At 53.2% G+C, this 26163-nt stretch overlaps 1 protein-coding gene across 1 annotated transcript; it reads left to right on the top strand.

The window, feature by feature from the left end:
- Window positions 1–6468: 6468 nt before the first annotated feature.
- On the top strand, window positions 6469–23424 carry LOC144736549 (uncharacterized). Its single transcript, XM_078619098.1, has 6 exons — window positions 6469–8215; window positions 11778–11834; window positions 14833–15069; window positions 16174–16311; window positions 20203–20368; window positions 23147–23424. The coding sequence occupies exons 1-6, from the start codon at window positions 8183–8185 to the stop codon at window positions 23422–23424; spliced, it is 909 nt and encodes a 302-aa protein (XP_078475224.1). The 5' UTR covers window positions 6469–8182.
- The last annotated feature ends 2739 nt before the right edge of the window (window positions 23425–26163 follow it).

The following is a 26163-nucleotide window of genomic DNA, read 5'->3' as shown; positions in this document are numbered from 1 at the left end:
GTTTTGTTGCCAGATAGAAGGGTAAAAAACCAATTATCATATTTTTACTGGCAAATGAGGTTCTCAACTCGCCGTGTTTGGAGGAGGAGGAATGCTGCCTATGACCTCAAGAACACCATCCCCACCGTCAAACATGGAGGTGGAAACATTATGCTTTAGGGGTATTTTTTTCTGCTAAGGGAACGGGACAACTTTACCGCATCAAAGAGACGATGGACGGGTCCATGTACTGTCAAATCTTGGGTGAGAACCTCCTTCCCTCAGCCAGGGCATTGAAAATGGGTCCTGGATGGATATTCCAGCATGACAATGACCCAAAACATATGGCCAAGGCAACAAAGGAGTGGCTCAAGAAGAAGCACATTAAGGTCCTGGAGTGGCGTAGTCAGTCTCCAGACCTTATTCCCGTAGAAAATCTGTGGAGGCAGCTGAAGATTCGAGTTGCCATACGTCAGCCTCGAAGCCTTAATGACTTGGAGAAGATCTGCAAAGAGGAGTGGGACACAATCCCTCCTGAGATGTGTGCAAACCGGGTGGCCAACTACAAGAAACGACTGACCTCTGTGATTGCCAACAAGGGTTTTGCCACCAAGTACTAAGTCATGTTTTTCAGAGGGGTCAAATACTTATTTCCCTCATTAAAATTAAAATCAATTTATAACATTTTTGACATGCGTTTTTCTGGATTTTGTTGTTGTAATAAGTCAGGCACTGCTGGTCTCCGTTGGTCTTTTATTCAAGTTCTTTCTCCGCACCCCGCTGGTCTCCTCCGCGGACCAGCGTCGTCTCGCGCGCGCCCCGCACGCGCTTCCTCCTCAGCTCCTCCACTCTTCCTCACACCCCGCTGGTCCTGACAAGGGACCAGAGTCTCCTCTCACGTGCCGCGCTCGCTCCTCTCGTGTGCCACGCACGCTCCTCTGTTCGCCCCTCTGTTAGCTCCTCCTCGAGCGCGCCCCGCACGCGCTCTCCCGTCAGTCGCTCCGCTCCTCCTCGCTCCGCACACCGCAGGCCGACGGTGTGCCGAAGCCCCATCAGCCACGTGGCTGATGGCGCGGCGGCCACCCAACGTGGTCCCGCTTCTTCACTTCAACAACTGACCCCGATCTCTTCCGGGCTCCCACTAATATCTTCTCCCCCACGTGACCCTGACACCTCCCCTTCTGGATCGTCAGATCCGGCCTTCCCGTACTGCCCTGCTGGCTCCACCCCCATTCACCTCACTTCCCATTGGAGCCGAGGTGAACGGCGGCCCCTCTCACACGCCCCCCATTACCGGGCTCCGCCCCCCAATACCCCGGGCCGTGTGAATGGGCCAGAGCCCAGCAACAACCAGATTTACGCTCGCATTACATTATTCTGTCTCTCACTGTTCAAATAAACCTACCATTAAAATTATAGACTGATAATTTCTTTGTCAGTAGGCAAACGTACAAAATCAGCAGGGGATCAAATACATTTTTCCCTCACTGTATGTGTTCACTTGTTCACGTGTGAGTGTGTTTACGTGTCGGTATATACACGTGTGTGTATATACACTTGTGTTGTGTTGGCGTGTCGGTATATGCACTTGTGTTGTGTTGGCGTGTGCTCTCATGTCGGTATGTTCACGTGTGTGTATGTATGTGTGAGTGTGTTCACGTGTAAAACAATCGATGATCGAAAACAACACGCACGCACGCAGATCCCTGTACAGCCTGTAACAGACTGTTGGGGCAAGTGCTGTTAGTGAGCACCTATGAAGGCCAGCACGGCACACGAAGGGGTGGGTGGCCAACACCACGCCCGGCCGCCTTTGTCTCCCCAGAGACGATGTTTACACACCGCACCAGGTACTCATTTGAGGCTGAGTCGACCTAGGGGAAGCGCTGGACCGGTTCAGATAATCGTCACTGGTGGTGGCCGTGAGCGGGAATCGAACCCGGGTCGCCAGGTTCATAGCGCAGCGCGCTAACCGCTACACTACCGCTCCCCACACACACACGTACACACACACACGTGTGTACGTGTGTGTGTGTACGTGTGTGTATGTGTGTGTGTGTTCCTATGATTACGAACCTCGCGTGACCACATCCTTAACGCCTGCACCCATCCATCCTCCCTATCAGCAGCAGCAGCGGAGTAGCAGTGTTAGGGTTGACGCCCTGGTTCCGTTGACTCCACCTCTCCTCGCCCCCCACTAACCCCACCCACCTTGCCGTGTCGACCAATATTCGCAGTGTCCAATTTATAAGTTACATCGTTCCACGCTGGCCACGCCTGATGATTGGTAAACTTCACGCTCTCGCTCGCCTCTCCCTCTCCAACACTGCCCAGAGACTCAGCACTGCCGATAGACTCAACACTGCCCATAGATTCTACAATACCCATATACTCAACACTACCCATAGACTCAACAATGTCCATACAATCAGCACTGCCCATAGACTCAACACTGCCGATAGACTCAGCACTGCCCATTGACTCAACACTGCCCATATACTCAACACTGCCCATAGACTCAACAATGTCCATAGACTAACACTGCCCATAGACTCAACACTGCCCATAGACTAACACTGCCCATAGACTCAACACTGCCCATAGACTAACACTGCCCATATACTCAGCACTGCCGATAGACTCAGCACTGCCAATAGACTCAACACTACCCATAGACTAACACTGCCCATGGACTAACACTGCCCATAGACTCAACACTGCCCATAGACTAACACTGCCCATAGACTCAGCACTGCCGATAGACTCAGCACTGCCCATAGACTCAACACTACTCATAGACTAACACTGCCCATAGACTCAACACTGCCCATAGACTAACACTGCCCATAAACTCAGCACTGCCGATAGACTCAGCACTGCCCATAGACTCAACACTACTCATAGACTAACACTGCCCATAGACTGACACTGCCCATAGACTAACACAGCCCATAGACTCAGCACTGCCCATAGACTCAGCTCTGCCCATAGACTCAGCACTGCCCATAGACTCAACACTGCCCATAGACTCAGCACTGCCCATAGACTCAACACTACCCATAGACTCAACACTATCCCTAGACTCAGCACTGTCCTTATGCTCCTTCCGTGGCTTTGATGATGTGGATGCAATTGTCACGGAGTCGTGCTGCATTGAAGACGTGGATGCAGCTGATGACGGATGTGCGCTGCATTAAAGACGTGGATGCAGCTGATGACGGAGGCGCGCAACTGCTGCCGTGTGTCGGTCCCGTGTTGTTCAACGCCCTGATTGAACTTTGTCCGCTTGGCCGCAGGCTCCGTGTGAACGCGACATGTGCCCCAAACGAAACAAATCAAACATAAAAACCAGAAAGCTTTCCCCTCCCGCGGCCTTGGGCACCGCGCGCGTTCTATCGACCGGGCGCCCAGAAAATCTCACGTCCCGGACCCAGGGCACCTGGTCGCGTGATGGGGGGTCGCGTTATAATGGGTGGTGGTGGAGTGGTGGTGGTGGAGTGGTGGTGGTGGAGTGGTGGTGGTGGAGTGGTGGTGGTGGAGTGGTGGTGGTGGAGTGGTGGTGGTGGAGTGGTGGTGGTGGTGGTGGAGGGTGGGAACATGTATCTGGTCGTGGTAGTAATGTGCAGAGGTGGGTTGGGGCAGGTGGTGGTGGTAGCGATTGGTGGTGGTGATTGGTGGTGGTGATCGATGATGGTGGTGATTGGCAGTGGTTTGTGATGATGAAGAGTGGTGGTAATTGGCGATGTCGTTGGTGGTGGTGATTCGTGGTGATTGGTGGTGGTGATCGATGGAGATTGGTGGTAATTGGCGATGGTGGTGGTGGCGGTGGTGGTGGAGCGGTAGTGTGGTGGTTAGCGCTACGCTGTGCTATGAACCTGGCGACCTGGGTTCGATTCCCGCTCACGGCCAACACCGGTAAGGATTATCTGAACCGGTCCCGGGCTTCCCCTAGGTCGACTCAGCCTCAAATGAGTACCTGGTGCGATGTGTAAACACCGTCACTATGGAAACAAAGGCGGCCGGGCGTGGTGTTGGCCACCCACGCCCTCGTGTGCTGTGCCGGCCTTCATAGGTGCTCGCTAGCAGCACTTGCTCCTACAGTCTGTTAAGGCTATACGGGGGATCTTTGTCTTTGGTGGTGGATCAGCTGCAGGTGAATCTCGCTCGCTCGCTCGAACGTGCCGCGGGCGCGCGCTCTGCCGACCGCGGCGTGCCACGCGCGGCTCCACAAACACGCGGGGGGCCATTCATTCACCAAGACAATGGAACTTCAACAACAACAACAAAAACACACAACGACTCGGACACACACAGAGGACACGCTAACAGACACACAGAGACACACTCATAGACACGCAACAAAGACAAAGATCCCCCGCGTAGCCTTAACGGAGAGTTGAGGGCAAGTGCTGTTAGCGAGCAGCACCTATGAAAGCGGGCACGGCACACGAGGTGGTGGGTGGCCAGCACCATGCCCGCCCGGCCGCCTTTGTATCTCCAGTGGCGATGATTTTACACACTTCACCAGGTACTCATTTGGAGGGGGGGTGGAGGGGGGGGGTGGAGGTGGGGTGGAGGTGGGGTGGAGAGGAGGGGTGGAGAGGAGGTGTAGGAGTGGGGGTGTGGGGGGGGGTGTGGAGGGGGGTGTAGGAGGGGGGGTGGAAGGGGGGTGGAGGTGGGGGGGGTGGAGGGGGGGTGGAGGAGAGGGGGTGGAGGGGGGGTGGAGGAGGAGGGGGGGGTGGAGGGGGGGTGGAGGAGGGGGGTGGAGGGAGGTGGAGGGGGGTGGAGGGGGGGTAGAGGGGGGGTAGAGGGGGGGTAGAAGGGGGTAGAGGGGGGGTAGAAGGGGGGGGTGGAGGGGGGGTGGAGGGGGAGGTGGAGGTGGAGGGGGAGGTGGAGGTGGAGGTGGAGGTGGAGGGGGAGGTGGAGAGGGAGATGGAGGTGGAGGGGGTGGTGGAGGTAGAGTGGAGGTGAGGGGTGGAGGGAGATTATGATCCCGTGGGACACGGCGCAGGTGTCGTGGCGCGGCGCGGCTCACACTCGGCGCCGATGTTTGCTCTCGGCTTGGGGAGAGAAGATTGAAGGCGCGTGCAGATTTGTGCATTACTACACTGGGGGCTGGGGGTGGAGAGAGAGCACGCGAACACGTGTGGGATAGGGTTACAGGATGCGGGCTGTAGGGTTACAGAGGAGGAGGGGGGTCATGACGATGATGACGACGATCTTCTACTACATCTTCTGATTTATTTCGTGCGGCGGCTGATGCAGATGCGGAGTCAACAACTTTACAACGCTACATTCAGGTGGCAGAGCCAGCAGACAACCACAGCACAAGCAGCCAACCGAGTTGTATCGCTATGATGTCTCTATAGGGGTCTCTGAGTCTCTGTGGGTCTCTATTAGTCTGGGTTTCTATGAGTGTATATGATCTATGTGGGTCTCTATTAGTCTGGATCTCTATGGTTGCCTATGAGTCTCTCTGTGTCTCTATTCGTCTGGATCTTTATGGGTATCTATGAGTCTCTGTGGGTCTCTATTAGTCTGGATCTCTATGAGTTTCTATGAGTCTCTTCTGCTTTCGCATGGCTGCTGCTGATGTAAATTTGGAGTCAACAACTTTACAACGCCACATTCAGATGGCCGATCCGGTCTTCATCGGTGATGCTCGCTAACATAACTTGCCCCAACAGTCTGTTATAGGCTGTACGGAGGATCGTTGTCGTTGTGTATGTTGAACTTCTTTCGCACCGTACGTAGCCAACTGCGCTAATCGGAGGTGCGGGAGAAGGACAACAAACTAGAACACAAGCAGCAGTCCGAAAGGAATGAGTTCGTCAATCTAGATGATGATGATGACGATTTAAAAGTGCGTAGCTCCTCCAGTGGCTTCCGAACATCGGAAGGGCAGAGCGTTCCAGACGGCCGCGGAAGCAGCGCGTGGAGCGAACGAGGTGACACGTGGAGCGAACGAGGTGGCGAGGAGGGGGGCGATGAGGAGGAGGATGAGGACAGAGGTTGGCTGGCGTGCGTGAGCCTGGGTCATTCTAAAACTAAAAATAATAATAAATAAACGTATTTCGCCAGGTAAGACCCCACTGAGCTGTGTGACTCTTTTTCAGAAGCGACCACCTAGCTACCGCAAATGACAGCTCGACGAATGTGTCTCATCATCATCGTCGTCGTCGAGTGGAGAAAGTGTAGCAGCCGAATACTCTAACCGCGCGATGCTGATTCCAAATGTGGAGTCAGATAAACAAAAATACACGCGGCCACGGGGAGACAGACAGAGAGAGACACGTAAACTCAAACTATTATACAGCAGGCGTCAGTGTCAGGATCGAAGCCACGAGCGAGAGGGGAGAGTGGGGAGGAGAGGAAAGAGTGAGGGAGCGAGAGAGGTGAGGGAGAGGAGAGTGAGGGGTGAGTGAGGGGTGAGGGGAGGGTGAGGGGGGGGAGCCCTGGGAGGTGCCCGGAGCGAGCCCCAGAGAATGCGAACCGAGCCCCTGGGCGCACCACGCGCTCCATGCGCCTGGTGTGAGCAGCACGGAGCACACAGAGACACACAGAAACACAGAGAGACACAGAGACACACACACAGAGACACAGAGACAGACACAGAGAGAGACACACAGATAGACACACACAGAGACACGCACACACGGAGAGACACACACAGAGATACAGAGAGAGACACACACACAGAGACACAGAGACACACACAGAAACACACACACAGAGACACAGAGAGAGACACACAGAGACACAGAGACAGAAAGATACACACAGAGACACAGAGAGACACACACAGAGACACAGAGAGAGAAAGACACACACAGAGACACAGAGAGACACAAACACAGAGACACACACAGAAACACACACACACAGAGACACACACAGAGACACAGAAAGACACACACAGAGACACAGAGACAGAAAGACACACACAGAGACACAGAGAGACACACACAGAGACACAGACGGAGAAAGACACACAGAGACACAGAGAGACCCACACAGAAACACAGAGAGACACACACAGAGACACAGACAGATAGAGACACACAGAGAGACACAGAGAGACACACACAGATAAACAGAGAGACACACACAAGGACACAGAGAGACACACACAGAGACATAGAGAGACACAGAGAGAGATACACACACACACAGACACACACACACACAGAGACACACACAGAGATACAGAGAGACACAGAGAGACACACAGAGAGACACACACACAGAGAGACACACACAGAGACACAGAAAGACACACACAGAGACACAGAGACACACACAGACACACACACAGAGAGACACACAGAGAAACAGCGAGACACACACACACAGACACATACACACAGAGACACACACACATACAGTGAGACACACATACACAGAGAGAGAGAGACACACACACAGAGACACAGAGAGACACACAGAGAGAGACACACACAGAGACACAGAGACACACACACAGACACACACAGAGAAACAGCGACACACACACACATACAGAGAGACGCACAGACACAGAGACACACAGAGAGAGAGACACACAAACACACAAACAGATGGACTGACAGACACACGCACAAATATCCCCCGACAAGTCTTAACAGACTGTAGAGGCAAGTGCTGTTAGCGAGTAGCACCTATGAGACACACACACGCGCACACACACAGGCAGACAGGTGGGGGACAGGTGCTGTGACCCTACACCACCACAGGTGACTCGGCCCGGGACGAGGAGGAGGAGAGAGCAGAGGGAGGAGCAGAAACTGGAGCAGGAGGAATCAGGCAGTAGGAGGAAGCTGTCAGATGTAGCTTCTGCGGCCGTCTGGAACGCTCTTCTCTCCGATATTAGCAACAGACGTGGTGCTACGAACTTTAAAATAATCGTCTAGGATTGACAAACTCATTGGTTTCGAACAGTTTTGCGTGCGCGTGTGTTTAGTTTGTCCCCCCCCCCTTCCCTTTGCATCTCCGATTAGAGCGGTTGACTACGCGCGCTGGTGTGAAGGAAGTTCAACGCACGCAAGGAAGCGGGTGGGTGCAGAGTCATCAGCTAGCAAAGAGCAGACAGGGGCGAGGAAGAGAGAGGAGGAGGCGATGCCGCGCTCGTTCCTCGTCAAGACGCGCGCGGTCCGCCGCGCTCATCCGCAGCTGCTGCTGCTGCGCCCTCTGTCCGGCGCTGCCGATGCCGCTGCCGATGCTGCCGCTGCGGCCACAGGTACGGCACCAGTCCTGGCACTCAGGGGCCCAAGTTGCACGACAGATCTCACGCGAACGCCGCCCTTACATCGCTGAGAGGCATTTAAATCCTAGCTAAAGGCGGCGGTGGCGCTGCTGCTGCTGGTGGTGACGCTGGTGGTGGTGGCTACGCTGGTGGTGGTGACGCTGGTGGTGGCTACGCTGGTGGTGGTGGTGGCTACTCTGGTGATGGTGGTGGTGGCTACGCTGGTGGTGGTGGCTACGCTGATGGTGGTGGCTACGCTGATGGTGGTGGTGGCTACGCTGGTGGTGGTGGCTACGCTGATGGTGGTGGCTACGCTGATGGTGGTGGTGGCTACGCTGGTGGTGGTGGCTACGCTGATGGTGGTGGTGGCTACGCTGGTGGTGGTGGCTACGCTGATGGTGGTGGTGGCTACGCTGGTGGTGGTGGCTACGCTGATGGTGGTGGTGGCTACGCTGGTGGTGGTGGCTACGCTGATGGTGGTGGCTACGCTGGTGGTGGTGGCTACGCTGATGGTGGTGGTGGCTACGCTGGTGGTGGTGGCTACGCTGATGGTGGTGGTGGCTACGCTGGTGGTGGTGGTGGCTACGCTGGTGGTGGTGGCTACGCTGGTGGTGGTGGTGGCTACGCTGGTGGTGGTGGCTACGCTGCTGGTGGTGGTGGATCAGGGGTGGAAAAAACCTAATCCTTTCACATCCGAATTTGAGGTTTAAGGTTCAAACCTTAATAACCCTTAACAACCCTTAATAAACCTCATGGTTGTATTCGCAATACTCCCAGATCAGCAGGAGTCCTCCTCCGACGTGTCCATGTCGTCGCCCTCGGACATTTAACTGCATTCGGCCCCATAGTTGCTCTCGAGGTAGACCAACTTCTCCACCGAACTGGGCGCCAAGCTGTTCCTGAGCTCGCTGTGTATGAAGCCTATAGTTGAGAAGTTACGCTCCGAGGCTGCAGAGGAAGGTCGCCATCATGAACAGCTTGACGCCGATCTTCTGAAGATCGGGCCAGGCCACGCCGTCAGACTTCCAATACTGCCGAGGTGTCTTACGTCCCTTGAGCAGCGTAATGAATCTAAACCCGCCGGCATCCTTCTCCTGCTGCGCCGAGATGATGTACTCGGTGAGCTGCGTAAAGAGCGCCTCTCGTCTTCAACCGCCGTCTCATTGTCGGTCGGTGTCTCCAGTAAGATGTTCTCCAGCTCTTTTCGATTACCCGGGCTCAAGCCCTCTCCAATGAAGCGAGGATCTAACAGATACGCCAGTCCATGGGGGCCTTTCCGTACATGAACTGAAAGCGACTTGCTGCCAACTTGATGAGGTAGTTGATCTCTTCAGTGGTCGCATGACCGTCTTCATGCAGCTTGGCAAACTCAGCATGGATTGTGTGAAAATCCGGCAAGACTTCAGTGACTGATACGGAATCGGATTGATATTTAACAATCAATGCGTCGATGGGCGTGGCAATGGCGAGGGATTTCTGCAACAGAGAGACGAAGTCGTCGCTCGTAATGACGGTCTTGATTCACATGCGCTCGGATTTCTGAGCTGCCGTCCTCCTGATGAAGTCACGAGCTGTGACGATGGAATGCAGAATCCTCTCCGACGACAACAGTGTCTCGCAACAGCCTTTGATCGTTCCCCAACGTGTAGGAGCCGGCCGAACCAACGCTCGAACGCCAGCGATCTTCTGTTCAGCCTGCAGTTGCCTTGAGAACGCGACTGTTGTGAAACAATTTGACCGTGTCCTTGCACCCCACGATGAACTCAAGCAGGTACTCGAACAGATAGTCGATCGAGTATGTGTGTTCTGATTGACCGGCTTTCCTCATCTTCGTGGAAGAGAATATGTCCATGACAAGCAAAGCAGACCATGCGACGTACAGCCTTTGAAATAGGAGGATGGGTGAGCCGTCGAGAGCTGTTCCCACGCATTCTTGTTGGTGGATGTGTTGTTTTCGGTGACCGCGCCAGCGAATGTAGTCTTCTGATGGGACGCCATCACACGTTGAAGATCCGAGGCGATCCAGTCAGCGTTGTGGCCCTGTTTTCCAGTGGACACCGACTCGAGAAACAACGTTGTGGACGGCGATCTGACCATGTAGTTCACAATCGGATCATTCTTGATGTTTATCTACGCATCAGATGTCAGGCAAACGGGCTTATTGTCCAGGATGCTGTCAACCTTCTTCTTCATGTCGATGTACGCCCTGTCGAGCAATGGTCCGGCCAGCCTTGTCCTGTTCGGCAGCACCGCATCTGGGCGAAGGGCCTACACAGCGATTACCAGGTTCTCCTCTTCGACCCGCTGGAACGACGTGCCTGAGACAAAGTAATGCATTGCTGTGGCCTGCTCGAACTTTCTCCTTCGTTTGCTTATCGAGCTTTGGTATTAGGTGATCTTTGATCGATCCTTGCTTCATCGACGAAGCATTCGATGTAGATGGAGTTGAGCTGCCGCTTGCCTTCGATGTCTTCACCCACTTCTTGTTCGACGTATGCCACTCGGGACGATCATCTATCTCGGTGACATTCGTTGCCCTCCGAAAAGCGGCGCATGCATTCAGGTGCCTCATTGCCTGCTCATTCTCCTTGTGATGGTTGAATCTGATGCGACAATGTTTGCAGACGGCACTCTTCAACTTGTGCGGTTCCGGATCATCGGTGAAGTCGGGCCAAAACTGGCCTATCGAGTGTCCTCTGGCCTTCCCTGCATTCCCCGACGCCTCGTCGGCCACTCCATCCTTCTCCGCGTTGGCCACTGCATTTCCCCCCATCACAATTACGACATCACTATCACATTGTTCGGAATCGAGTAAATCCTCATTCAGGTCCTGATCCATGATCCTGCTCGCGGTGGTTCGTTTGATGACACTAGTAACTCAGGTAATGCCAAGATTTCTCATTTCCAGGCTCCAGATTTCCGCAGTCTGTTACTTCAGTCAGACTTCCTGCAAAAAACAAAATGGCGTCTTTAAAAAATAAACATCAAAACCTCACCCTAACTGGCCCAACGGGATATTGAGGTTGTTTACTTAAACCTTATCAAACCTAATTGTTTTAAACCTCGCCTTGCCACCCATGTGGTGGCTACGCTGGTGGTGGTGGCTACGCTGGTGGTGGCTTCGCTGGTGGTGGTAGTGGCTACGCTGGTAGTGGCGGTGGCTACGCTGCTGGTGGTGGTGGTAGGGAGTGGTGGCGTAGCGGTTTTAATGCCCCACGCTACGAACGTGGCCCACCCGAGTTCGATTCCCGCCCACGGCCAACACCAGTGATGATTATATCTGAACCCGTCCTGGGCCTTCTCCCCCTAGGTCGACTCAGCGCCAAATGAGTTCCCGACGCGGTGTGTAAACGCCCACGTAGTTACGCCACGGCGTCTACAGAGGTGCTCACCCCTTCTATGGTGGTGGAGACCCATTTCCGTCAGCCGTATCGTGAGCACCAAATCTGCATGGGGGTCTGCGCGTTCACTGTTCACACCTGGACCCGCGCCTCCCCTTCTCCTACCTTTCCCTCCCTCCCCGTCTCCCACCCTTCCCTCCCTCCCCATCTTCCAGGGGAGCTGTGGCCCGGGATTCGGAGTCCCAGATCGGGGGAGCAGGAACCCCAGCCAGGTATCCTTCCTCTATGCGAGTCGAGTTTTATTATTTACTATTTTTGTGGGGTATTTTTTTTTCTACCGGGCAATGCCCCCTTAGCTATGTTAGCTTTTTTTCAGAAGCGACTTGGCCACAAATGGAAGCTCAACAAACTGGCTTATCGCGTCAACATTTGTAGCAGCCAATCACTCTAAACCGACATTGTTTCTATATGTGGAGGGAAATACCGGAGATCTCTACGTGAGTCTATGAGTCTTTATTTGAGTCTGAGTATCTGCGTGGTGAGTCTATAGGTCTTTACGTGAGTATATGGGTCTCTGTGAGTATATTGGTATCTATGTGAGTCTATGACTCTTTCTGTGAGACCTATGGCTCTCTATGTGAGTATATGAGTCTCTGTGTGAGTTCAATGGTCTCTGTGTGAGTCTTTGGGTCTCTATGTGAGTCTATGGGTCTCTGTGTAAGGCTAAATGTATCTGTTTGAGTATATGGCTCTCTACGTGAGTCTATGAGTCTCTGTGTGAGTCCATGGGTCTCTGTGTGAGTTCAATGGCCTCTCTGTGGGTCTATGGGTCTCTCTGTGTGAGTCTATAAGTCTCTGTTTGAGTCGATGTGTCTCTGTGTGAGTCTATGGGTCTCTCTGTGAGTCCATTCGTCTCTGTGTGAATCTATGAGTCTCCGTGTGAATCTATGAGTCTCCGTGTGAGTCTGTGTGTCTCTATATGAGTCTATAGGTCTCTGTGTGAGTCTATGGGTCTCTATGTGAGTCATTAATAACCAGGCTGAGACCATCAACTAGCAACACTTGAGAACACTGTTTAATCTCGGGCAGCAGCTGGAACCCGGATTGGAACCCAGGCATCTCAGCAGCGCCGGCTCAGCCATAACGACCCGACCAACTTTCTCATCATCAACACGACTCCACATTGGGGGGCATTGTTCAGGTCGAGGATGAAGTCGGTAACAAGAGCAGGCAAACAAAGGCAACACTTTTTATTTAAAATTGTATTTCACTAGGTATAGACCATGAGCTACTACGTAAGCTCTTTTTTCAGAAGCGACCTGGCCACAAATGATAGCTCAACGAAGTGGCTGATCAACACGTGGGCATTTTTAGCAAGTCAAGAACGCATGTTTCTAAATGTGGAGGGAAATATATATATATATACAGAAGGCGTCAGGGTCGGGATCGAACCCACGAGTTCCTGTATACCAGGCGAGGAAGTTTACATCTCCTAGCCACCGTGATGATGATGAGAGAGAGAGAGACACGCAAACTCCAAATATACAGCAGGCGTCAGGGTCGGGATCGAACCCACGACCTCCTGCATACCAGGCGAGGTAGTTAACATATCCTAGCCACCGTGATGATGATGATGATGAGAGAGAGACACCGCAAACTCCAAATATACAGCAGGCGTCAGGGTCGGGATCAAACCCACGACCTCCTGTATACCAGGCGAGGTAGTCAACATCTCCTAAGCCACCGTATTAATTTAGTGTGTGTTGGGCTGTTCTGAGTCAACGGTGCCGTGTAACTCGGGGAAGAGGCAGCAGCAGCAGGAGCTCTGGTCGCGGGCCACAGAGAACGTGTTCACAGTTCGACACCTGCCCCACCGTGTGTGTGACGTTTCGGGTGATACAGGCCTCGCCCAGTGGCCTCCTAACCCCCCCCCCCCCCAATTCTGGGGTGAGGGGGGGGTTCTCCCTTTGCCTCGTACACAAGAAGTAGTCGGTTGGATCCCGATCCCGACGCCTGCTGCTGTATATTTGGAGTTTGTGTGTGTCTCGCTCTCTCCCCCCGTGGTCGCGTGGATTTTTATCCAGATCCTCCGGTCTTTTCCTTACACATTTAGAATCAACATCTCGCGTTTAGATTATTTGGCCGCTTATAAATTTGCACGCGATGGTATGAGCGACTTCGTTGGGCTATCATTTGTGGCCAGGTCGCTCTGAAAACGAGCTACATGAGCTCAGTTGGCCTTCCCCCGGACCTCCAATTAGCACGGTTGGCTACGTACGGTGCGAAATAAGTTCAAAACACACAAAGATTCACCATTATAGCATTATCAGACTGTTGGGGCAAGTGCTGTTAGCGAGCATCTACGAAGGCCGGAACGGCACACGAGGGGGTGGGTGGCCAGCACCACGCCCAACCGCCTTTGCCTCCCCAGTGGCGATGTTTACCCACCGCACCAGGTACTCATTTAAGGCTGAGTCGACCTAGGGGAGGCCCAGGACCGGTTCAAATAATCGTCACCGGTGTTGGCCGTGAGCGTGAATCGAACCCGGGTCGCCGGGTTCAGTAGCTCGGCTTGCTAACCGCCACCGCTCCCCACATACAAACACACACACACACGTACATAGCTGGACAATAAAATAGTTTCATGTGAGATATCAATCCCACCCACCAACTCGTGACGCCGACTCGTGGGGTACCGCCAGCGTCTCTCGTTGTCCACCGCAGTGCATTGTGGCTGTTGCAGTAGTGATGGGCGGTTGTTTCTTTCTTTAGCGAATCAAACCTCAACCCCCACCACCCACGCCCCAAAGGGAATGCTTTGGTTGCGGGCCCCCTAGACTACGACTACATCAGTGCCCCCCACAATAATTACCATCTACTGATGCCCCCTCCCCCTATCCCCCCTCTTCCTATCCCCCCCCCTCTATCCCCCCTCTCCATCCCTCCTCTATCCCGCCTCTCCCCACCCCCCCCCCCTTTATCCCCCCGCCCCCTACACCCCCTCTATCCCTCCTCCCCATCCCTCCTCTATCCCCCCCTCTCACCCCCCTCTATCCCCCCTCTATCCACCTCTCCATACCCCCCCCCTCTATCCCCCCTCTCCCCACGCCCCCCCCCCCCTTTATCCCCCTACCCCCCCCCTCCATCCCCCTCTATCCCCCCTCTCCCCACCCCCCTCTATCCCCCCTCTATCCCCCCTCTCCCCACCTCCCCTCTACCACTTCCCCCACCCCCGCCCCAAATCCCTCCGTGCCCCCACCCCATTCACAGGCGACCCCCCCCAGCTCCCAGTGGCACCCCCCCGCCCTGGGGCCCCCACCCCCTCTCCTCCACCTGCACCCCGCCCCGCGCCTGTCCCCCGGCTGGGTCACGACCCCCGAGGCTGGAGGAGGGTGGAGGTCGCAGGAACCTCGGGGTCACGGTTCGACTCCCGGCTCGGGGCTCGAGTTGCTGAGGGCGCGGCTGCTGCTCCACGGCGGGGCCTGCACCTGCGTGCAGTGCAAAAAGGTGAGGCAAGGGCAATGGCAAAGGGTCAACCACCACCCTCACTGTGTAGCCTCAGCAGGTGGTTGGGGCAAGTGCAGTCAGCGAGGAGAAGCAGCGACGACGACCGGCACGGCGCTCCCGGACAATTTTGTTGTTCCCACCGAATGCCGATGTTTGACACGTGGGGCAGCGGGACACTATATATTTATTCATTTTCTTGAGGCCGAGTCGACCTAGGGGAAGGCCCAGAACCCGCTGTTGGCCGTGAACAGGGAATGGAACTCGGGTCGGTGGGTTCGTATCGTAGCGCCAGCACGCTAACCGCTGCGCCACCACTCCCCCGCAGGAGCAGTCAAGGGCACCTGTCACGCTGAGCGTGGTGGCTAGTAGATGTTGACTACCTCGCCTGGTATACAGAAGGTCGTTGGTTCGATCCCGACCCTGGCGCCTGCTGCTGTATATTTGGAGTTTGCGTGTCTCTCCCTCTCTCTCATCTTCATCACGGTGGCTAGGAGATGTTAACTACTTCGCCTGGTGTACAGGGCGTGGGTTTGATCACGACCCTGGCGCCTGCTGCTGTGTATTTGGAGTTTGCGTGTCTCTCTCTCATCTTCATCACGGTGGCTAGGAGATGTTAACTACCTCGCCTGGTATACAGGAAGTCGTGGGTTCGATCCCGACCCTGACGCCTGCTGCTGTATATTTGGAGTCTGCGTGTTTCTCTCTCCCCGTGGTCGCGTTGATTTTTCTCCGGGTCCTCCGGGATTTCCCTACACATTTAAAATCAACACCACGCGTTTACGATGATGATGGTAAGCCACTTCCGTTGAGCTATCATTTGTGATAGCCAGGTCGCTGCTGAAAAAGTGCTACGTAGCTCAGCGGGGCCTTACCTTGTAAAATAAAATAAAAAGTTTCGATTTTAGTTTAGAATCCGGACTGGACACGGGAATTCCAATGGGGACAGGCACGTGAGACGCGGGATCTGTGCCTCTGCAGGGATTCTTCTACTTACGAACGAGTTAGGTTCCAGATGTCTGTTCGTAAGTCGAATGTTCCTAAGTCGAATCGTCGTAATTAGAGGACTCCCCGCACCTGTTGTGTGCTGCTGCCCCTCCCCGCCAGGTGTTCTCCACGCCGCACGGCCTGGAGGTGCACGTGCGGCGCGCGCACAGCGGGGCGAGGCCCTTCGCGTGCGCTCGCTGCGACCGCAGCTTCGGCCACGAGCACAGCCTGGAGCAGCATCACGCCACGCACACACAGGTAGCTGCACTGCTCGTGATGATGATGTTGATGATGATACAGCCACCATCACAACCATCACCACCATCACCACCATCTCCACCACCATCACCACCATCACTACCACCATCACCACCATCACCACCATCACTACCACCATCTCCACCATCATCACCACCACCATTACCACCATCACCACCACCATCTCACCATCACTACCACCATTACCACCACCATCATCACCACCATCACCACCACCATCATCACCATCACCACCATCATCACCATCATCTCCACCATCACCATCATCTCCAACATCACCACCACCATCACCACCACCATCACCACCACCATCTCCACCACTACCACCATCACCACCATCACCACCATCACCAACACCACCACCACAGAGCTTGGAGCAGTACCACGCCACGCACACGCAGGTAATGGCACTGCTCACGATGATGATGATGCTGGTGATGATGAAGCCACCATCATCACAATAACAGCGACGAAGGTGACAGCGGCAAAAGGATGGTTACTGGGTGTCCCAATCGCTGTTTGTTTGGTTAAAAGTGTTGATTATTTGATTTAAAATCAAATTCGAGCAATTCACAGGGTCAATAGCAATGTGGTCTCAACGCCCTTCCAATGACAAACAGTTTAAAGATGATTTTAAAATGTAAACAAAGAAAGCAGAGCTCCTTTGTTATAAATTCATGACCGGGTGGAGGCAATGCTCACCACACCAGGTCGGTAACGGTGGATTTTTTGACCATACGCTGGTCAGTGCGGGCTGCTAAAGGCGGCGATCGGGACAGGTTCAGGCATCGCTCCTCACACGGTGCTTATCGCCCTGTCCGGGATTTTAACTCAGGTGGCGAAGGTTCGTTTCAAAGCGCAGTGCGCAGCAAACTTGCCCCGTAATTCCTCAAATCAGTTTCGAGCAGAAAAGCACGATTTTTGAGGCAATGATTCCTGCAAATTGAGGAGGTGTTCGATTTCTGTGCAAACGATCAGTAAGCAGATCCTGCCAATTCTGTTTAAACAGCTGCTCCCATTATTTGATGATGTCCACTGTTATTGTATCGGCTCCGACGCCGTGGGGGGGCTGAGTTTTCATGCCGGTGGCTAGGAAATGTTAACTCCCTCGCCTGGTGCGCAGGAGGTCGTGGGTCCGATCCCGACACTGACGCCTGCTGCTGTATATTTGGAGTTTGCGTGTCTCTCTCATCATCATCACGGTGGCTAGGAGATGTTAACTACCTCGCCCGGTGCGCAGGAGGTCGTGGGTTCGATCCCGACACTGACGCCTGCTGTATATTTGGAGTTTGCGTGTCTCTCTCATCATCATTACGGTGGCTAGGAGATGTTAACTACCTCGCCTGGTATACAGGAGATCATGGGTTCGATCCCGACACTGACACCTGCTGTATATTTGGAGTTTGCGTGTCTTTCTCCCCGTGGTCGTCGGGATTTTTCTCAAGGTGCTCCAGTTTTTTTCCCTCCACATTTAGAATCAACGTCACGCTACATATGTCCACACGATAATGACGTCATCGTAACCGGAAGCGTTAGGCCGTGGGCGTTGTCAAAGTCCAGCCAATCGGATGCGCCCTGAACGTTCCCGCCAAAAAATCCCCGCGCTCGCGGACACAAACCGCACGTTCCGCGAGCGCGCGCGCTCATTGGCCTGGCGGGCGCGTGGCTCGTCGAGATTGTCGCCCGAACGCGACCGTTCAAACATGCACGCATGGCACGACCGCGTGTGTCGTGTTTGCATGTTGAGCGGTGGTGGAGCGGTTCGCGCACTGCGCTACGAACCTGGCGACCCGACTTCGATTCCCGCTCACGGCCAACACCAGTGACGATTATTTGAACCGGTCCTAGGCGTCCCCTAAGTTGACTCTGCCTCAAATGAGTAGCTGGGTGCGGTGCGTAGTAAACGTGGCCACTGCTGAGACAAAATCTGCCGGGCTTGGTGCTGGCCACCCACCCCCTCGTGTGCCGTGCCGGCCTTCATAGGTGCTACTCTCTAACAGCACTTGCCCCAACAGTTTGTTTGGGCTATACGGGGGATCTGTTTGTCTTTGACTTGTATGTTGAATCTCTTTCGCACCGCCCTCAGCCGCCCGTGCTTAGCGGAGGTGCGGCTCGCGGTAGCGCCATGGCAAGGCGCTCTGTCCCCCATCGAATGCACCTCGTGGTCGCATCGTCGTCTTCACCTGAGAAGTGTTTTCTTTTCTTCCTCCCGTGGGGTTGCGGTGACATTGATCTCTCTTTCTCTCTCTAATTTTTCGGATGTTGTCCAAACAGGAATATAAGATAAACTATATACATGTAAAATGAATACCTAGTAGGGCGCACTAAGCTATGTAGCGCCTTTTCAGAAGCGACCCGGCTATCGCAAATGATAGCCCAATGAAGGGGCTTATCACGACGTGGAAATTAAAAACAAGCCAAACACTCTCAACGCCACGTTTCTAAATGCGGTGGTAAAAAAAACGCAGGACCCGGAGAAAAATCCACGCGACCACGGACAAAGAGAGAGACACGCAAACTCCAAATATACAGCAGCAGGCGTCAGGGTCGGGATCGAACCCACAACCTCCTGCGCACCAGGCGAGGGAGTTAACATCTCCGAGCCACCGCGGCGCTCCAGTCGCTGTAGGGATCGGGATAGAGTCCTGTCACTGGTTCCATGGCCTTGTCGTCGCTATCAGGGTCCACGTCGCTGCCTCAACAGCTACCAATTGCGATGTAACAGCCATCGCACCCGCGATTTGTAGAAATCAAATGAAACGCGAGACGCGAACGGGCGAAGTGCGAATGCCATTCGCGACGTGTTTGACAAACAAATGAAAGTGATTGTTTGAGCAACACAATACCGTAATAATGCCCAATGTAGATGCACACATACGGTGCCAATTCACTGCAGGCAAAACATGGATGAGGATAATTAAATAAAGAGGAAAACGAGATGGCTTTTAACAAAGAGTTAATTTGATAACGAAACGCATTTGGGTACACAGTCCCCACACTGGCTCATGGTGAGTGGTAGAGTTGATGGTTGAGCAGGTGTTTGTGCTCATTGCAAGGTTGAGTGATGGTGCCGGTGAGTGGTTGAGTGTTGGTGTGAGTGGTAGAGTGAACGGTGAGTGGTTGAGTGGTTGAGTTAATGGTTGAGCAGGTGTTTGTGCTCGTTGCGTGGTTGAGTGATGGTGCTGGTGAGTGGTTGAGTGGTGGTATTAGTGAGTGGTCAAGCGGTTGTGCTGTAGTTGATTGGTTGTGTCGAGCTGGTGAGTTTCCCTGTTAGGAAGTGAGTGGCTGTGTGGGTGGTTGAGTGGTTAAGTGGTTGAGTGGCCGTTTGGGTGGTTAAGTGGTTAAGTGGTTGAGTGGTTGTGTGGTTGGTTGTGTGGTTAAGTAGTTGAGTGGTTGTCTGGTATTGTGGGTGGTTAAGAGGTTGAGTGGTTGTGTGATTGGTTGTGTGGTTAAGTGGTTGAATGGTTGTTTGGTTATGTGGATGATTAAGTGGTTAAGTGGTTGTGTGATTGGTTGTGTGGTTGAATAGTTGTGTGGTTATGTGGTTGGTTGTGTGATTAAGTGGTTGAGTGGTTATGTGGTTGGTTGTGTGGTTAAGTGGTTGAGTGGTTGTGTGTTAATGTGGTTGGGTAAGTGGTTGAGTGGCTGTGTGGTTTGTTGTGTGGTTAAGTGGTTAAGTGGTTGTGTGGTTATGTGGTTGGTTAAGTGGTTGAGTGGCTGTGTGGTTGGTCGTGTGGTTAAGTGGTTGAGTGGCTGTGTGGTTATGTGGTTGGTTAAGTGCATGTGGTTTGTTGTGTGGTTGAGTGGCTGTGTGGTTATGTGGTTGGTTAAGTGGTTGAGTGGCTGTGTGGTTGGCTGCCGTGTGTGCAGGAGCGCAGCTTCGCGTGCGACATCTGCGGCAAGGCGTTCAAGCGCTCGTCCACGCTGTCCACCCACCTGCTCATCCACTCGGACACGAGACCCTACCCCTGCGCCTACTGCGGCAAGCGCTTCCACCAGAAGTCCGACATGAAGAAGCACACATTCATACACACAGGTGAGACACACACACCTACACACCTACACACACACATACACACTGGGGAGACACACACACACACCTACACACACACCTACTCACACACACCTACACACATCTACACACACACCTACACACCCCTACACACACCTTCATACACACCTTCATACACACAGATTAGACACACGCACACCTACACACACACCTACTCACACACACCTACACACACATCTACACACACACACCTACACACACCTACACACACACCTTCATACACACCTTCATACACACAGGTGAGACACACGCACACCTACACACACACCTACACACACACACCTACACCTGCACACACACACCTACACACACGCAACTACACACACACCTTCATACACGCCTTCATACACACAGGTGAGACACACGCACACCTACACACACACCTACACCTGCACACACACACACACACCTACACACACACGCAACTACACACACACCTTCATACACACAGGTGAGACACGCACACCTACACACACACCTTCATACACACAGATGAGACACACACACCACAACAACAACCGCCATTCGCCACTAAGTGGCGGTGTCGTCACCACGACGCTTGTGCCAGGCCATGTGCACCTTGAGGCCACATGAAGTGTCGAACGAACGCTCGCTGGCAGGAGGTCACGGGGCAGACCCAGGTGCCACGGGTCGACTGACTGAGATGACCGAGATGACTGGCTGATGCACCACCTGTGCACCCTACTGTGCCAACTTGCCGTGCGTTAGCCACCCGGCGCTCCGCTCGTTGTTGTGAGCGTCGCTCATCCGCCCTCCGTTGTTGTTGGAGGGCGACTGCCTCCAACTGCCCAGTAGCGTCCTTCACGAGCCTCCTCCACAGAGGCCGATCTTGACACCGCTGGTACCAGTCATCGGCAAGTCCACTCAGCTCCACGTCCTCCTGTACCACATCACTCCATCTCTTCTCTAGCCCGTGCCGCGCCCGTTTAGCCCCCTCGATCCGGCCGAACAAAAGCTGCTTAGGCATGCGGTGGCTGTGCATGCGGGCTACATGACCCAGCCAACGCAGCCTTGTCTGTCGAAGGAGCTCACCGATGGGACTTTGCCCAGATCCTTCAAGGATTTGTGAGCTGCTCACACAATCCAGCCTGGTTAAACCCAGGGTGGATCGAAGGCAGGCCAGCCTAAATGTTTCTAACCGGCGGAGATGCTCCATTAGGGGGGTCCACGTTTCGCAAACGTAGAGAAGGGAGGGAATGACCGTGGCCGAGAAGACCTGAAGCTTCGTGTAGCTTCCACACAACGTTACGCAACCGATAAAAAGATAATGCGCTCGACTGATTCTGAGTGAGACCTACACACACACCTTCATACACACAGGTGAGACACGCACGACCACCTAAACACACACCTACAAAGATAAAGATTCCCCCATATAGCCTTAACAGACTGTAGGGGCAAGTGCTGTTAGCGAGCAACTATGAAGGCCGGCACGGCACACGAGGGTGTGGGTGGCCAGCACCACGCCCGCCCGCCTTTGACTGCCCAGTGGCGATGTTTACACATCGCACCGGGTACTAATTTTAGGCTGAGTCGACCTAGGGGAGGCCCGGGACCGGTTCAGATCATCGTCACTGGTGTTGGCCGTGAGCGGGAATCGAATTCGAGTTTATAACACAGCGCACTAACCGCTACACTACCGCTCCCCACATACACTTACACACACACGTTCCCACACACACGGGCGAGATATACACACACACCTACACATACACAGGTGAGATACACGCACACCTACACACGTGTTCATACACACGGGTGAGACACACACCTATAAACAGGTGAGATATACTCACACCTACATACGCACAGTTGAGATATATACACGCGCATGTTCATACACACGGGTGAGACACACACACACACCGAAACACCTACCTACATACAGGTGAGAAATATATACACACCCATACACAGGTGAGACACACACACCTAAATGCACACGGGTGTCACACAACACAACAACAACAACAACCGCCATTCGCCACTAAGTGGCGGTGACGTCACCACGACGCTTGTGCCAGGCCATGTGCACCCTGAGGCCACGTGAAGTATCGAACGCCCGCTGGCAGGAGGTCACGGGGCAGACCCAGGTGCCACGGGTCGACTGACCGAGATGACCGAGATGACTGGCTGATGCACCACCTGTGCCCCCTACTGTGCCAACTTGCTGTGCTTTAGCCACCCGGCGCTCCGCTCGTTGTTGTGAGCGTCGCTCCTCCGCCCTCCGTTGTTGTTGGAGGGCGACTGCCTCCAACTGCCCAGTAGCGTCCTTCACGAGCCTCCTCCACTGAGGCCGATCTTGACACCGCTGGTCACACACACTTACACACCTACACACACACAGGTGACACACACACAGGTGACACACACATACACAGGTGACACATACACACACGTGACACACACACACAGTGAGACACACACACAGGTGATACACACACAGGTGACACACACACACAAGTGACACACACACACAGGTGACACACACACAGGTGACACACACACAGGTGACACACACGTGACACACACACACACAGGTGACACACACACGTGACAACAACCGCCAATCGCCACTAAGTGGCGGTGACGTCACCACGACGCTTGTGCCAGGCCTGACACAAGTGACACACACACACACGTGACATAGACACAGATGGTACATACTGAGTCGACCCCCCTACCCCCATCGTGTTCCTTGCCCCGCCCACACACACACAGGTGAGAAGCCCCACAAGTGCTCCGTGTGCGGCAAGGCGTTCAGCCAGAGCTCCAACCTCATCACGCACTCGCGCAAGCACACGGGCTTCAAGCCCTTCGCCTGCGACCTCTGCGGCCGCGGCTTCCAGCGCCGCGTCGACTTGCGGCGGCACCGCGACGCGCAGCACGGGGGCGAGGGGGTCCCGGGGGGCGAAGGGGGCGAGGGGGGAGAGGGGGGCGAGGGGGTCGTGGGGGTCGAGAGCGGCGCGGGGGAGGCGCGGGGGGCGACATCATCTTAGACTGCTGGACGTGTGTGAAAAAAGAGCCGCATTGCTCGTCGGATACCTCCGGTAGAAATAAATATTCTGGTTGTGATTCTGCGTGCGTGTCACTTGCGTGTGTGTCACCTGTGTGTGTATCACCTGTGTGCTGTGCCTATGGGCAGAGTTGAGTCTATGGGCAGTGTTGAGTCTATGGGCTGCAGTGTTGAGTCTATGGGCAGTGTTGAGTCTATGGACTGCAGTGTTGAGTCTATGGGCAGTGCTGAGTCTATGGGCAGAGCTGAGTCTATGGGCAGTGCTGAGTCTATGGGCAGTGTTGAGTCTATGGGCAGTGCTGAGTCTATGGGCAGAGCTGAGTCTATGGGCAGTGCTGAGTCTATGGGCAGTGTTGAGTCTATGTACTGCAGTGCTGAGTTTATGGGTAGTGCTGAGTCTATGGGTAGTAGTAGGTTTTTACCCTTTAAACTGGTACAAAACTGACACCTTTATACAAGGCATCATGTTTGCAATAACCACAACACAAGCAGTCAAAATGCAAACAAAAAGAAACAACTCTGATAATGGTAATGATATGCACTGTCCTTGAAGTTGATTGGTCCACACCCGAGACAGCTTTCCTTAGAGCCTAGTCTCCATTGGTGTTGGACCAGATGACGCCAAAAGGCGTCTTTTGGTCCAACACCAATGGACAGTTTTTTTTTAATGTTTCCATTTTTGCATCAAGGTACCATCCGCTATTCGTGCTGCTTGCTGCCGTGGCTTGTGCAGTTTTAGCGAGGAGGATGAGAGCAACCTTCCCAGGACCCACACCTCCCTACCTCCCTCCCTACCTGCCTACCTGCCTCCCTCCCTCGCCCCCACCCACCCCGCCAGCCCCCAGGGGGAGACACATGGGTGGGTGTGGGTGGGGGTGTGGTTGGGTGTGGGTGGGTGGGGGTGTGAGTGGGTGTGAGTGGGTGTGAGTGGGTGTGAGTGAGTGTGGGTGGGTGTGGGTGGGTGGGTGGGTGGGTGTGGGTGTGGGTGGGTGGGTGTGGGTGGGTGTGGGTGGGGGTGTGTGTGGGTGGGTGGGTATTCTAGCCTAATATATTTACCGAAGGACACGGAGAGGCTAAAACACAGATTGACAAAGGGGGGAGGCTGTACACAGGCAATTATCTCAAATGGGTCTCATAGCCTCGCTTCCCCCAGCCTCGGGGCAACGTGGTTTTTTGTTTTTACACCACCAGCTAAGGCCCACTGAGCTATTATATAGCAACACTGTACCCCGATAACCCCAAATGTGTCTCAGTCTGGCTCTATGAGCGCTGCTCTGTCACTTGCTACCAAATTTCAGGGCAAATTGGGTTATTTCATTTAATAAACAAAGCACTGTAATTAATTTATTTTAATTGTTTATTCTTTAAGTGAGATTTAATATATATATTATTGTTATTTAATAGCTACGGTTCTTCTTCCTGTGGAGGGGTCACCCCGCATCCGTCGTTCGCAAAACTCTACCATGGAACCGTGAATTAATTCAGTTCAGTTCAGCTTATTTGGTATAGCCCTGTGAGCCAATCGGCTCTTGAATCGGGTGCAACCGCAATAAAACAAAAAACAAAACATGAACAAAAAAACATCTTAAAGTGACTACGCGCAAACAGAAAAATCCAGGAAAAAAACTGCAAAGTCTTCCAGAAAAAATCACCGTACACCAACGCTGTGCAAAAATCCCAGTGGGATGCAAGTCAAACAACAACAACAACAACCACAAGACAACTTAGATTAAAGCCATCAGTCTAACTCCGTACTACAACAAACAAAACATGGCCAAACCAAAAAACTTTTCGAAATCACCAAAATAAAGTGACGTAAAATAGAATTGGTGAGGAAAGATTCCACCGGTAATCTTGATTTGAAGCTTTCGTGACTGCAGGAATCCATATTCTTTGGCTATTTCGGTGAAGTCACGTAGGTAGAAAAATTAAATAAAACCAAAAATAACATAAATAACCTCTTGTTGTAACAGCTCTCTCGCTGGTTCAGCATTTCCACTGCTGGATGATATGTGTTGCGATCGAAACGTCGTGATTTCTTATTTTTTGTTTTATTTTCATTACACCTGTAATTACACCTGCGATCTTAAAAAAAATAGTCCTACGTTCATTTCACATCATGCATTCGTGATAATTTGCTAAAATAAATTAAATGACCCTTTGTGTTTTGTTAAAATGAATATATCTTCACGTGCCTTGACTTTTCGGGCCACCGTGTGCACGTACAGTCCATGCATATACGCGGTTCCTATGTGAAGTTCCATATTGATTTAGTGTGCTGATCTTTAAAGGTGCATTTGAAAAATGTAGATACTCCTACTGATGGTTTAACACGTAGGCTTTCGCGACCAATATTATTCATAATATAGGTTTTTGGGTCAGATCGCGTTATTTATAAATGTGTCGTAACCCTCCACCACCCGACACTGCCAAACAGTAAAAAATGTGTCACGTTTTTCAAAGGACGAAATCATTCACTTCTTAATTTTGTCCTATTAAAAAACGTGACACCTTTTTTACTGTTTGGCCGTGTCGGGTGGTGGAGGGTTATGACACATTTATAAATAACGCGATTTGACCCAAAAACCTATATTATGACTCCTACTGATACTCCTGCTTGTGTGGAGTGACTCATGCAGCCAGCTTATGGCTGCAGGGTTTGGTGGTACATGTTGTTTATGTCGTTTATTGTGAAATTTCGGTCACAGTTCCTATGATCACT

This window comes from Lampetra planeri, chromosome 61, assembly GCF_965212315.1.
Source record: "Lampetra planeri chromosome 61, kcLamPlan1.2.h2, whole genome shotgun sequence".
Lineage (NCBI taxonomy): Eukaryota > Metazoa > Chordata > Hyperoartia > Petromyzontiformes > Petromyzontidae > Lampetra > Lampetra planeri.
Note: the sequence above shows the minus strand (reverse complement) of the source record. Positions and strands in the feature narration are given on the sequence as shown.

Bases quoted from the DNA above. Each gene is read 5' to 3' on its own strand.
- LOC144736549 (XM_078619098.1), top strand. From the start codon at position 8,183: ATGCCGCTGCCGATGCTGCCGCTGCGGCCACAG. The intron at 16,312-20,202 runs GTAGCTGCACTG...CCGTGTGTGCAG, and splicing joins ATCACGCCACGCACACACAG to GAGCGCAGCTTCGCGTGCGA. The intron at 20,369-23,146 runs GTGAGACACACA...ACACACACACAG, and splicing joins GCACACATTCATACACACAG to GTGAGAAGCCCCACAAGTGC.